This window comes from Giraffa tippelskirchi, chromosome 8, assembly GCF_054371585.1.
Source record: "Giraffa tippelskirchi isolate mGirTip1 chromosome 8, T2T-mGirTip1v1.2.pri, whole genome shotgun sequence".
In the NCBI taxonomy this organism is placed as follows: Eukaryota; Metazoa; Chordata; class Mammalia; order Artiodactyla; family Giraffidae; genus Giraffa; species Giraffa tippelskirchi.
Window position 1 is genome coordinate 95,177,699 of NC_137282.1, and position 12,873 is coordinate 95,190,571.

A 12,873-nucleotide genomic window follows, 5' to 3' on the forward strand; every position below is an offset into this window, starting at 1 on the left:
AAGAATTTAATGAAGGAACCATCTTCAAAGGTACAGGTAGGATTTAGGGAAAGCAGCAGGGAATGGTACCAGCAACATCAGGAAGCCATTATCATCTCTAGGCTAAAGGGGCAAGTAAAGGGTTACCAAAACCCAGAAAGATCTGTAACTGTAGCTGGCTGGAACAGAGGGCTACTGAATAGAAGCTATGACCTACTCACAAAACACAAAATAGCACTGGCAACGCAAACCCAGCAGGAAGAAACTGGCTTTTCTAGGCCTCCTGCTGTTGTCCCATTGGTCAAAGTCAACCAGAAACAAAAAGCAACAGCCTAGTTGCAGTCCATAGCGCTAGCCTCCCAGAGCATAGAGCAGGGTGGAGAAAAGATCTAGAGGAGCAAAAGAAGAATGTACAATACAAAAAGATAGTCCAAATGACTGTTACCCAGCAAAATTCAGGCACATAAAAAGGTTCTGCCAGTACCACCTAAATCTTCCAGGCATCACGAGATACTTGCAAAAAAGTCATACACACAGGTACTTATTTGGGTTCCCACTGCCCTGTACAGAGCTGAGAGAAAAAAAAATGAAAAGATTCTAAGAGTACTCCTGGGGTAACATTTTCCATTTGCATATCTCTAAACGAAACAGACAACCCATTTATCTATGATAGATCATTTATAGCACAACTCTTTTTTCTGTACTCAAAGAGCATCTATTCTATACCTTTATTGCTACATTTATCATGATGTATTATAACCTCTTGTTTCTCCCTCATTAGACCCTAAGCTCCTTGAGGGCACAGACTTTCTAATTCATCTTTATTTTTAGCACCTAACATGAACTTGGAACAGAGTTAGCCTTCAGTCAATGTGCACTGAATCAATTCATTGGCAGCCTAATGCCAGAGTGCATAAAATCTAAAATGACTCTCAGCAATTAAGTTTTATTTAGGACGTGGTTTAACACAATGAGCAAAACACAGCTTTCACATCAGCTCAATACGATTCTCTGTACAGCAGCTTTTCTTGTGTGCTCAGGTGATATTTATGGCCTTTTCCACAATCATAGAACTCATTATCAAAAGAGCCAGAGAAAACTAGCAAGACCATACTCCATCTCAGAAAGGAATCAAATACACATCATCTCTCAAAATTCGCACTCTTTTTCCAAGAGACCAGATCCACTGAAGGAAGTAATAATTTGGGTATATTATATGGAGGAAATCATGTTTCAGAGTGGTGATAATATTGACTTGGGATAGAAATGCTTTTACACGTGTGTAAGCATGCACACACACACCCCCTTACATACAGGCATGTTTATCATTTAAACAGTCATCACTTTCTGTAATATTATAAAGTAGCCATGTAACACAATCACATAACATCATCATATTAAATGGATACACTGCATGGTGTTGGGTGATCATTAACAGAACCTGGAACATATTCACATTATAATTAAGAACCACTTTCACATAACCCTGTACTTATGATCTGCTTAATCATCTTTCTGTTGCTATAGTCAACTCTTACCTGCAGTTCTTCAAAGAAAAAGAAAAAAGTTAATGCCAAGTTGATAACCCTCTTTGAGCTACCACTATGTTAAAGGCCACCAACCTCCTGCTGTCAGAAAGATGAATAAAAATAAAACTTTAAATGACCCTTAAAGGGGACTTTTTGGCAGTCCAGTGGTTAAGACTCTGTGCTTCCACTGCAAGGGGTACAGGTTCGATCCCTGGTTGGGGAACTAAGATCCTGCATGCTGTGCAGCTCAGCCATAAAGTTTAAAAATAAAATAAAATGACTCATAGAACTCACTAGAAAGGTGAGGTTTTTTTAATAAAAACATATAATCTCCTAAAACTCAGCATGAAAATACTTTGTATCTCTAGCATCACTGTTCTCCTTCACTGTTGTTTTAACAGAATATTGATGCTATTAAATCTAATGTCATCTTATATACCAAATTAAAATTAGCCAGTATTTCACTTTCTATTTAGGAAAAGGGAATTCTGAGCTTATCTTGACAATATGCTGAATTATTTTAAAACTCTAGTAATACAAAAACAGATAAAATGTTTTTCAAATAGATCAGGTATCTGATACTGATACTTAATGCATAAGTCTCCTAAACTAGCTTTTTCCAAAACCAAAGATATTTAAAATCAGAAATAGCAATTTTATCTTTTTTGAGAGTCATCATAAACTCTGCAACTGTCAGGCCTAGTTAGCAATACAATTACTCTTACTTCTATTGGACAGTTATGCGATGTTTGCAGCATGTTGAAAATACAGACTACAAAAACCTACAATTTTATAAAGTTGTACTGCAAATAGTTTCCTCAATTATACATGAATTAAAACAAACAAAACATAGATTTATCATATGGCTCTGTGTTTAATAGCATTGAGCTACCTCAGAGCAGTATTATGTTTCATCTATCCTGGTTCAGTGCTTGGCCCAAAGAGGAAACACGTTTGTTTCATAAATTAGTAACTGCACAAGGTAGGAAAATGGGAATTCTATATATAATTCTGACAGTACAGTATGTGGCAATGATAGGATAATATCCAATATATTAGAATTTTAAAAATCACTTCTTACTGAACATTTTCCTCTCCCTTCACTAAAATATAAATGAAATTTGACAAAACTCCACAAACACTGAGTATAAATTTAAATACATTTTAAAATATAACATATTTACCAAGGTAAATTTTTCACTGCCAATAAATCTGAATATAATTAATGCAATTATGACTATGTCCGTACATCTGAAAGGATCACTTGTGTTTTTATAAAAATAGTGTTCCAAATAGTGTTTCCCTTTCCTAAATGTTATTCCTAAAATTCACTGTGGGACTATATAGGAAATGCCCTGGTAAGCAATAAAGATGTTTCATAAGCAAGATTTTTCCTCAAAAAACAGGTAACAGAATTTATAAAACTTCGGCAAGACTACAAGGACCTAAACGATCAGGTTTGAGGCAGGGGAGAGGGATACTGGATTAAAAGCGGAGGAAGTTTCCTATCACCAAAAAGCCATTATGCAGACCTGCGTCTAGGTTGCTAAAGTCACAGCTCTGCAACACTGAGAGCTCGCCAATACTATTACTTCGATACTAAAACATGAGGAGGACTACCCGAACATCGAGCAGGTCTTCTGGTAAGTAGTTTTTTCCAAAACATATAAATAGTTCAAAGATACTGCCTTATACAATACATATGAAGGTGAAAATCTCTCCTTCCAATGCCTAGCCCTTATCTAGATGATTTCGATTCTTTTTCGTCAAGAGAAAAGAGCAACTGGCGACCAGAAGCCCTACGACTGAACTCTCCCGTCAGAAAGACAACGCCAAATTCGCTGCAGCCAAAGAACTATCCAGTGCTCCTTGTGGGCTCTCACAGGAGATGGAAAGCTACACGATGACGAGGTCTGTGCAGAGAAGGAGACAGCAGATCTGGGGCACACCACCCCCACTCCATCCCCCTCAAAAGCAAGCTTCTTCAAGCCTATAGGCAGAAACCTGGCATCATCACACCCACTTACAGCCTGACAATTTACAAGCCGGTAACACCTTCTAATTAGGAGCGTTCTAACCTTTTATAGACGAAAACTTAAAACTGCTTCCCACAAGGAAGATAAACCTGGCACTGGCGCCAGTTACTGAAAACTCCCAGTGCATCAAAACCCTCCGGTTTTGTCACCAAACCTGATGAGCCAGTGACCACCAGGCTTCCCTACAGCAGAGAGGGGAGGAGCCCACCCTCTCTGCTGGGAGTGAAACGGGAAACAGAGGACAGGAGAGCGAGGGATGGAGCGCAGAGGCGTGAACAGCATCCAAGCAAGGTGGGCTCAGCGCACGGGCGGGCGATAGAAAGGCAGACTGACAGCAGCAGCCACGCGGGGATGCGGGCTGCGAAGCGGGGTCCCCGGGCTGCGGAAGCCGCCCCCCCCCCAGCGTCTAGCCGGGCAAGGCTCGCGCGTCAGGCACACACCCCCCACGCCCGTCCGCGACTCCCGGCGAGTCACCTCCCAGCGGACACACGCCCGCATCCCACCGATGCGCCCAACCCCGGGCTCGCGCGCACACGCCCCTCGGGCCGGCGGCGCGTACGTACCCAGCAACACGCAGAGCACATCGAGGGCCACGTACGGCAGCCGCGTCTTGTCAAACATGGTCTCCGCACGGATGGCAGAGGAGGCACCCGATTCAGGAGACCGGGCCGGGGACTGGCGACGGCTCCTCCCAGCCTGGGGAGAGCAGCTAGGGCTGACGGGGACCCCCGCGGCGTTCTGACGGGCAGCAACGGCGCCCACGACCCCTCCCTTCACAGCTCCCGCAACCACTTGGTCCGGGCCGAGACGCTCGTGTGCCAGCCGCGGCGGCTCCGTAGCCTCAGGCCCTCCTCGGTCGGCCTTGGTCCGCCCCGGCTGTTGGCTGTCCACAGCCAGGCGCCCTCTCCAACAGGCGGGGCGTCCGGACTCGTGCTTTAAGGATGGGGACCGGTAGGCCCCTCCCGCGGGGCAGCGCGGGACCTGCCTGCGCGCGGCCTCGCGGGCTGAGGGAGCGCGGCGGCAGCGGCGGGGCGGCCAGTGAGGGGCGACGGGGCGGGGCCGGGAAACCCCGGCTTGGGCGCGTGAGCCAATCGGCGTCTCCGGTCCCGACCTGCGGAGCCCGCCCCTCAAGTGGGACGCGCGGCCGACGGGCGGAGCGTGTGGGCACCTCCCGTGCAGTGCGAGGGACGTTGTTCAGACACGCACTCTGCTGGTGTCGCCGAACCTGGCCTACTGATCTCTGGCCGCCGGTCATTGTTGCTTCGGAGAAGGAACTGGACCCACCCCCACCCCGGCTGCCTGCCAGCTCTCCTCATCCATGGGGATTGGGTAATCAAGAAAATCGGGGTTGTCAGTGACAGTCTCTCTCTCCTTGTCCAAACTTTAGTCAGGCTCCTCCCAGCCCTCTATTTGCCTAGGCCTCCATTGAGGCCTTCGAATCTGGCCGGGCAGAGCCCCGTATTAGCGTGAATTCTGCTAAGTCATCCTTGCACCTTTAGTATCTGGTTACCTTGCCTATGCGATCAGATTCGTTTATGTATAAAGTCCGTTAATATGTAAGTCCTCGGACCTGCCTTTAATCAAGCATCCCCCTATGCTTAATGTTTTGTCTTAATTTCTCATCCACTAACCTCTTCACTCTTCTTGTTTGTTGTCTATAATAAATTTCCGAGTGTCTTTGCTGTATTCGAGGTTGAGCACAATTTCTTTCTCCTGTTGCAAGTTATGATCCCCTATTGTAATAGTTTTAAATAGACTGTACCTCACCATTTTAGCAAGTGTCAGAATGAGTTTACTTCACTCACCCTTCATTCCCGTAGGACCCTAGCAAAGTAACCTGTAACATCAGGATGTTGATAATCCCTGCTGTGTGTTCTAGTCAAGAAGTGATGAAGCCCGGAAAAAAGATAAATATGAAAGTGTTTTCCAAAGATTAAACCCTCTACAGATGTTAACCATTGGTAACTTTCCTCCACATTCATATCTTACCTTCATCAAAGACGTTAGACAAATTGAAAACTGTACTTAACTGCTTTGGACTTTCTCCACGGAAGTATACAGGTGGCACACAAAAGGGACGGGGATTACACCTGGGAACCCTGAAAACACTTCATAGGAGGGTGATAGTTACATTGTTCTTTCCTGTCTCTCCACCACATCAACAGCCATTTTCTTAGGTGAGAAGGTAATGAAGAATATAGTATGTTTTGCCTTTTCGAGGAGTTAAAATAATAGCTTTAAAAATAAATCAACAGGGAATTAATTTCCTGGCAGTCCAGTGATTAGGATTGCACACTTTCACTGACCAGGGTCTGGGTTTAATCCCTGCTTGGGGAACTTAGATCTACAAGTTGCAGAGTGTGGGGAAAAAAAAAAATCAACAAAATCCACTAAAATGCATTGTCGTGCCCTGTGATTTTAAAAGGGATGTGCACTATGTGCATATAAGCAGTAAGTCCTCAGTTGAAAGAATGATTAAGAAATGTCATTTTGTTTTGGGAAGTGGGAGGTTTTGTTAGTTTTTGGAGGGAGTGTGGTTTTGGTTTATTTTCAGGATTAGTTTCTAGTGTGATCACTGGAATTGAGAATAAGTTAAATAACCTTGAAATGATAGTGAAAATAATAAAAAGGAGACAATTATTATATAGTGACATCATTAACACCCCCTTGGGGGTAGGTTCTAGTGTGTCCCTGGATTGGACATGAAACCTTAGAGATTTTCTTGAATGTTTAACAAAAATTTGTCCTGGAATCTGTATTTTTCACTGTTTAATACAGGCATCAAGTATAAAAGCAAAGTAGAGTGCACTTGGGAAGAATAGTCCTGAAGAACTCTGAAGAAATGAGAAACTAATTTCCTCTCTTCTTGTATTACTAAGCATTTTGAAAAGGAGACTGTAATCTGCACCGTCCATTTCAACTTCTCTTTAAATATTTGTGTATTCTCACTTCTGTCCCCACTCCTTTCCTTGCACTGTTCTTTAACATAATGTTATTGGGAAGTCTCCTGTCTGTTCCAACAGTACTTGCTTCTTTTTATTTTATAAAGTTTCTGCAAAGTGAATGATATTCACCTTGCAAAATTTAATGAATTAATTCCCTTAGAGTATTTGTATGTAATTATGTCCTTTCTCCCCACCTGGACTGAATCAAATATAGTTTTTATTTACTTTGTGAAACTAAAACAATTAAAAATGTAAATGTCTGGTTCCCTAGTACATGTGTCTCCCCATCCAAAAAACTTCACAATCTGCTATAATCCTTTTTGTACTTATTGTCAAAACTGTTTGTTATTAAAATGTTTTATTATGTAATGTTTGATACATAGATATATCTATAAGTAGGTTATAAAACATAATAGTGGATGACAGGGAATCCACTACTCAATGCCTAGAGCGTTGTGGTATCACTGAATCTACCTGTGTGTTCAATCCCTTTCTTGTACTCTACTTCAGGGGAGGTAACCACTATCCTGAAATTTTGTGTTTATCTTGTTCTTTCTTTGTTTTTTCCGTGTGGAAAAACACATGGCCACATGTGTACATATCACTGAAAATATCCATTGTTTAGCCATTTTATATTTTATCTTTTAAAAATATATACCATATATGTAGTCTTCTGCCCTTGATTTTTTTCATTTCTTATACCCATTGATGTTGCTGCAGTCATTGCAGGTATATCATATAAATGTATCATTTTATTCATTCTTCTGACAATGGCCACCTGGGTTATTGCCATTCTTGCTATTACAAATAATGCTGCTGTGAACGTTCACATACATGTCTCCTGTTTGGAATCACTAGCTGTGGAACTACTTTCATGGGGTATACAAGCATCCAACTTCACTAGAAAATCCCAAATTGTATTACTAAGCATTATACCCTCACTAGTGGTAGATGTGACTCCATATTTACATCAACACTTAAAATTTTGAGAGTTGTTAGTTTTTGGTAATTTAATAGATGCAGTGTCTATCTCAATGTAGTCTTAGTTTACATTTCCATGATCACTAATGTGGTTGGGCACCTTTTCCTAAATTTATTTACCAAAAATATTTCCTCTTCTGTCAATTACCTATTCATGTTTTTGCCTATTTTTCTATTAGATTGTTTTTCTTATTTTTATCAAACTATAAAAGTTCTTTGTATATTCTTGATAGCAATTCTTTGTGTTGTAAATTTTTCCTTCCAATATGTGGCTTGTCATTTCATTTCCTTTATGAGCAGCTATGTGCCAGAGTTATTGTAAATGTAATGTAAGCAAATGTCTACTGGAAGATTTCTGTGAAAATTTTTACTTTCCTGACCAAAGGAAAATGCTGGTTTTCCTTCCCTCTTATTTCTGCTTTCCTTGAACAGTATTTGAGTTACAGCAGCCACCTTGTGATCATGAGGGAAAGGTGAAGAAGAGAAACCTTGGTCTTTTCAATCTTGAGCTACTAAAACAACCAGCAACTTGGCTACCTCCAGATATTTTCTGATGTAAGGGGAAAATTATTGCTTAAGTCTCAAATATTCACAATTTATGCAAGGCTCGTGTACTTTGATTACTATTTCTGAGAAATCACATGTATTACTCTAAGAAAACCTTTTACTTGAGCTAATTTAATTGAATCTTTGGTCCTTGAAACCACAAAGTCCTGAAAAAAAAAAAAAAAACAGTTCAAGTAGCTGGAATGGATGTTGAAGAATGGTTTGAGCATAGAGGCAAAATAAGTGACATATTCTGAAGTCTTTGAGTAGGAAAGGCAGTGAAACAATGAACTCACATTGAGGACTAGTAGAAGATAAGGTTCTAGGACTTCCCTGTTGGTGCAGTGGATAAGAATCTGCCTGCCAATCCAGGGCACATGAGTTTGATCCTTGGTCCAGGAAGATTCCACGTGCTGCAGAGCAACTAATCCCATGCGCCATAACTGAGCCTGAGCTCTAGAGCCTGCGAACTGCAACTACTGAGCCTGCATTCTGCAGCTACTGAAGCGCGTGCACCTAGAGCCTGTGCTCCACAACAAGAGAAGCCACCACATTGAGAAGCCGCACTGCAACTCGAGTAGCCCCCACTCACCACAGCTAAAGAAAGCTCTCACAAAGCAGCGAAGACTCAGCACATCCAAAAATAAATAATTTTTTTAATTATATAAAAAAAGATAAGGTTCTAGAAGATAGGTTAAAGCACTTTGTAGCTTTAAAGTGTCTGGAAGCAAAAAAACTTGAAAACATATAGCAGTGTGCTGAAAACAGTCATTCAAAACAAGTAATCTAGTAGTGAGAGAAAATCATAATCTCTGCAGTGGGTTGTAAATTCAAGACAAACTTTATTTTGTAAATAATAAACTTTATTTTGTAAATCATATTATTTAGTTTCAGGTCCTTTCTGTGTTTATTTCCATTTTGTTTTCTCCAGTGGTTCTCAAAATCTTGTTTATGGCTTCCAGCCCTTTTTTAGCTTTGCTGCAGAGTAGTAAGGGGAAAGTTTTCTGTTATAATTGAGCCAGTCTACCAATGTAAGAAAAAGCCATTGCAAGAGTATTTATCTCCATAAAAGGAGGTGAATCCCTAGGATCAGAGTTGGGAGCCTAATAGGTGGGCAAACTAGCTCCACCAAGATATTCTTTTACCGAGACTCCTTCAGTGTCAAGCTTGGAGGGCCTGAGTTTTCTGTTTATTTTCTCAGATGATAGTAGTTCCTTAACAGGCTTATTATGGTAATCAAATATAAAAATGTAGGTGCAACTGTCTGATCTAGGCAGACATGCAATACATATTGTTTTTAAAACAAACATTTCTGTGAATCCACATCTATTATTTCTGCTTCCGTACCACCCACTCAACCCCAAATCAACCATGGTTCCCTAATCTATAAATAGCAAAGAAATGAACCTGATCTCACATGACTTGTTCTTGGCTCGGATGTTCACCACTTCCCTTCTCTAGGATGCTCACAAATTATTTCTTCAATGATCTCTTAAAAATATATATCACCAGAGATAAAGTTAAATTCCTATAAAATATCTGTACCCTTAAAGGTGTCATATATATTTTTCTTTAAAAAAAAAATCTTGGGTAGGATTGCCATCCAGTTACCGGTCTTTAATCAGAATCCACCTTCTTTAGCTGTTTTGGAAATCAAGAAAATTCTCCCTTCTCTCACCTTTTACCTGCTTTTCTGTTCACAGCCCCCAATTTGTGCTTTGTTAAATCTCATACCTCTATTGATATAACTGGTTAACTCCTTTAAAGCAAAGTGTGTAAGCCTTCTTCAGCTCTGTATCCCCAGCTCCTAGAGCTACACTTGGCACAATGAAGTCACACATAAGTTTTACGTTAAATTGCTTGAATAAACAAATGAACAGAGAACAAAAAGTAAGCAAGAGTTTAGGAAAGACACAAGCTATGCCCCCCATGCTTTCTGTTATTTAGGCTTGTCTGAGGATGGAGGTGGGTTATAGGATTAATTTTCCCGCCACTATTCTTACAGGTTCATGACACCACTCTATAAGTAATTTTTTGGGTCCTCAATAATATGAACTACAGTTGACCTTTGAACAATTCAGCGGTTAGGGGAGCTGATCCTCTCCTGAAAACCCAAGAATAACTCTGCTGTCGACCCTACTTATCCTAGGTTCAACATCCATGCATTTTACCGAATGGGGATCATGTAGTGCTGTAATATGCATTTAGTGGAAAAAACAAGTAGAAGTGGACCCCAGCAGTTCAAACCCTCATTGTTCAAGGTTGAACTGTTCTTTAAAAAGTGAATCTATCCCCCTCCTCTGATTAGAAAAACTTAATACTAATATTTTCCCTGATATAGTCAGTTTTATGGTATTTAAAAGTTCTAAAAAGTCACATGAGACAAACACCTATCCTTATGTCTAAATTACCAATCATTTCAGTCGCTCAGTTGTATACAACTCTGCGACCCCATGGAGTGGATTACGCCAGGCTTCCCTGTGCATCACCATCTCCCGAAGTTTGCTCAAACTCACGTCCATTGAATCGGTGATGCAGCCAACCATCTCATCCTCTGTCGTCCCCTTCTCCTACCTTCAATCTTTCCCAGCATCAGGGTCTTTTCTAAGGAGTCAGTTCTTTGCATCAGGTGGCGAAAGTATCGGAGCTTCAGTTTCAGCATCAGTCCTTCCAATGAATATTCAGGAATGATTTCCTTTAGGATGGACTGATTTGATCTCCTTACCGTCCAAGGGACTCTCAAGAGTCTTACACAACACCACAGTTCAAAAGCATCATTTCTTTACTGCTCAGCCTTCTTTATGGTCCAACTCTCACATCCATACATGACTACTGGAAAAACCATAGCTTTGACTATGTGGACCTTTGTTGGCAAAGTAATGTCTCTGCTTTTTAATATGCTGTCTAGGTTTGTTATAGCTTTTCTTTCAAGTATAAAGCATCATATATATATGTATATATATATGTATATATGTATATATATATGTATATATATATATATCTGAATCACTTTGCTGTATATCCAAAACTACCACAACATTGTACATCAACTATACTTCAATAAAAAATGTTTTTAAACAGTGGAAAAAGGATTTTTTTTCTGTAAGCAATCCCAGTAATAAATATCATAAACTTAAAAAAAAAATGGATCTGCTCCCGACTAAATGACTGTATTATGGAATACTCCTGCTAGGACTGCAAAGGAAACTTCCCCTACTTTTCTTCCTCATTAAGATCAGAGTCAGAGATGCATTTCTAGGAACTTCCTAATCCTCAGAGCCAACTTTCCTTATTCGAACAACAAATTTTATTTAACTTACCTTTGGATTTTTAAAACTCCGTGTGTATTAGTTGCTCAGTTGTGTCCAACTCTTTGTGGACTGTAGCCTGCCAGGCTCCTCTGTCCGTGGGATTCTCCAGGCAAGAATACTGAAGTGAATTGCCATACCATTCTCCAGAGGATCTTCCCAACCCACAGGATTGAACTGTGGTCACCTGCATTGCAGGCAGATTCTTACCGTTTGAGCTACAGGGAAGTCCCAAAACACTATCCTTTGTAAAATCTATGGCAATGATACTCAGTCTTTACCCATTAGAATCATCTGGGGCATTGCTTAAATACACAAGTTCCCTCCCCGACTCCCAGAGATTCTATTCTAGGATATATCTCAAGCATTGTTTTATCACGTTTAACAAGTGCCCCAGGAGATTCTGATGCCCATCAGAATTTGAAAACTTCCGGTCTAGTCGGTCCACATTTTCACTCTCCTGACAAATTTTAATAAAAAGAACTACTTTCTTCGAAGTAATTGCTATACACTAAGACTAGATTGAAACATAGTGATTAAACACCTGGGCTCAGGAATCAGGCTCACTCAATACACTTGAGCAAATTACTTCAGCCTTGCTATGCACCAGTTCCTTATTTGTCTGATGAGAATGGCAACAACAGTACCTTCCTCTTAGATTTGTTGTGAGGATTAAATGAGATGATACATTGAAAACGTTTAGCATAGTACCAAAGCATATAGTAGGTGCTCAATAAATGTTGGATGTTATTATTCAGAGATTCCTATCATTTCATCAGTTCAGTTCAGTCGCTGAGTCATGTCCGACTCTTTGAGACCCCATGGATTGCAGCACGCCAGGCCTCCCTGTCCATCACCAGCTCCCACAGTCTACCCAAACCCATGTCCATCGAGTCGGTGATGCCATCCAGCCATCTCATCCTCTGTCATCCCCTTCTCCTCCTGCCCCCAATCCTTCCCAGCATTAGGGTCTTTTCCAATGAGTCACCTCTTTGCATGAGGTGGCCAAAGTATTGGAGTTTCAGCTTCAACATCAGTCCATCCAATGAACACCCAGGACTGATCTCCTTTAGGATGGACTGGTTGGATCTTCTTGAAGTCCAAGGGACTCTCAAGAGTCTTCTCCAACACCACAGTTCAAAAGCATCAATTATTTGGTGCTAAGCTTTCTTCACTGTCCAACTCTCACATCCATATATGACTACTGGAAAAACCATAGCCTTGACTAGACGGACCTTTTTTGGCAAAGTAATTTCTCTGCTTTTAAATATGCTATCTAGGTTGGTCATAACTTTCCTTCCAAGGAGTAAGCATCTTTTAAATTCATGGCTGCAATCACCATCTGCAGTGATTTTGCAACCCAGAAAAATAAAGTCAGTCACTGTTTCCACTGTTTCCCCATCTATTTGCCATGAAGTGATGGGACCAGATGCCATAATCTTAGTTTTCTGAACGTTGAGCTTTAAGCCAACTTTTTCACTCTCCTCTTTCACTTTCATCAAGAGGCTCTTTAGTTCTTCTTCACTTTCTGCCATAAGGGTGGTGTCAT

At 40.9% G+C, this 12,873-nt stretch overlaps 2 protein-coding genes across 5 annotated transcripts in view; one reads left to right on the forward strand and one right to left on the reverse strand.

Moving 5' to 3' along the window:
- PLPP1 (phospholipid phosphatase 1) overlaps positions 1-4,452 on the reverse strand; it is a 103,930-nt gene extending 99,478 nt beyond the window's left edge. For all 3 annotated transcript variants that reach the window (XM_081517795.1, XM_081517794.1, XM_081517793.1), the window contains exon 1: positions 4,108-4,452. In XM_081517795.1, the coding sequence (XP_081373921.1) occupies positions 4,108-4,165 (58 nt within the window). In that variant the 5' untranslated portion in view covers positions 4,166-4,452. The remainder of the gene's footprint in view (positions 1-4,107) is intronic.
- Positions 4,453-4,485: 33 nt separating this feature from the next.
- On the forward strand, positions 4,486-6,858 carry LOC145516562 (uncharacterized). Of its 2 annotated transcripts, none has more exons than XM_081517796.1 (2): positions 4,486-4,873; positions 6,323-6,858. In XM_081517796.1, the coding sequence occupies exons 1-2, from the start codon at positions 4,486-4,488 to the stop codon at positions 6,364-6,366; spliced, it is 432 nt and encodes a 143-aa protein (XP_081373922.1). In that variant the 3' UTR covers positions 6,367-6,858. The 2 variants fall into 2 exon arrangements, 1 of the variants encoding a protein (XP_081373922.1); XR_014061474.1 differs by having other exon boundaries at positions 4,707-5,721.
- The last annotated feature ends 6,015 nt before the right edge of the window (positions 6,859-12,873 follow it).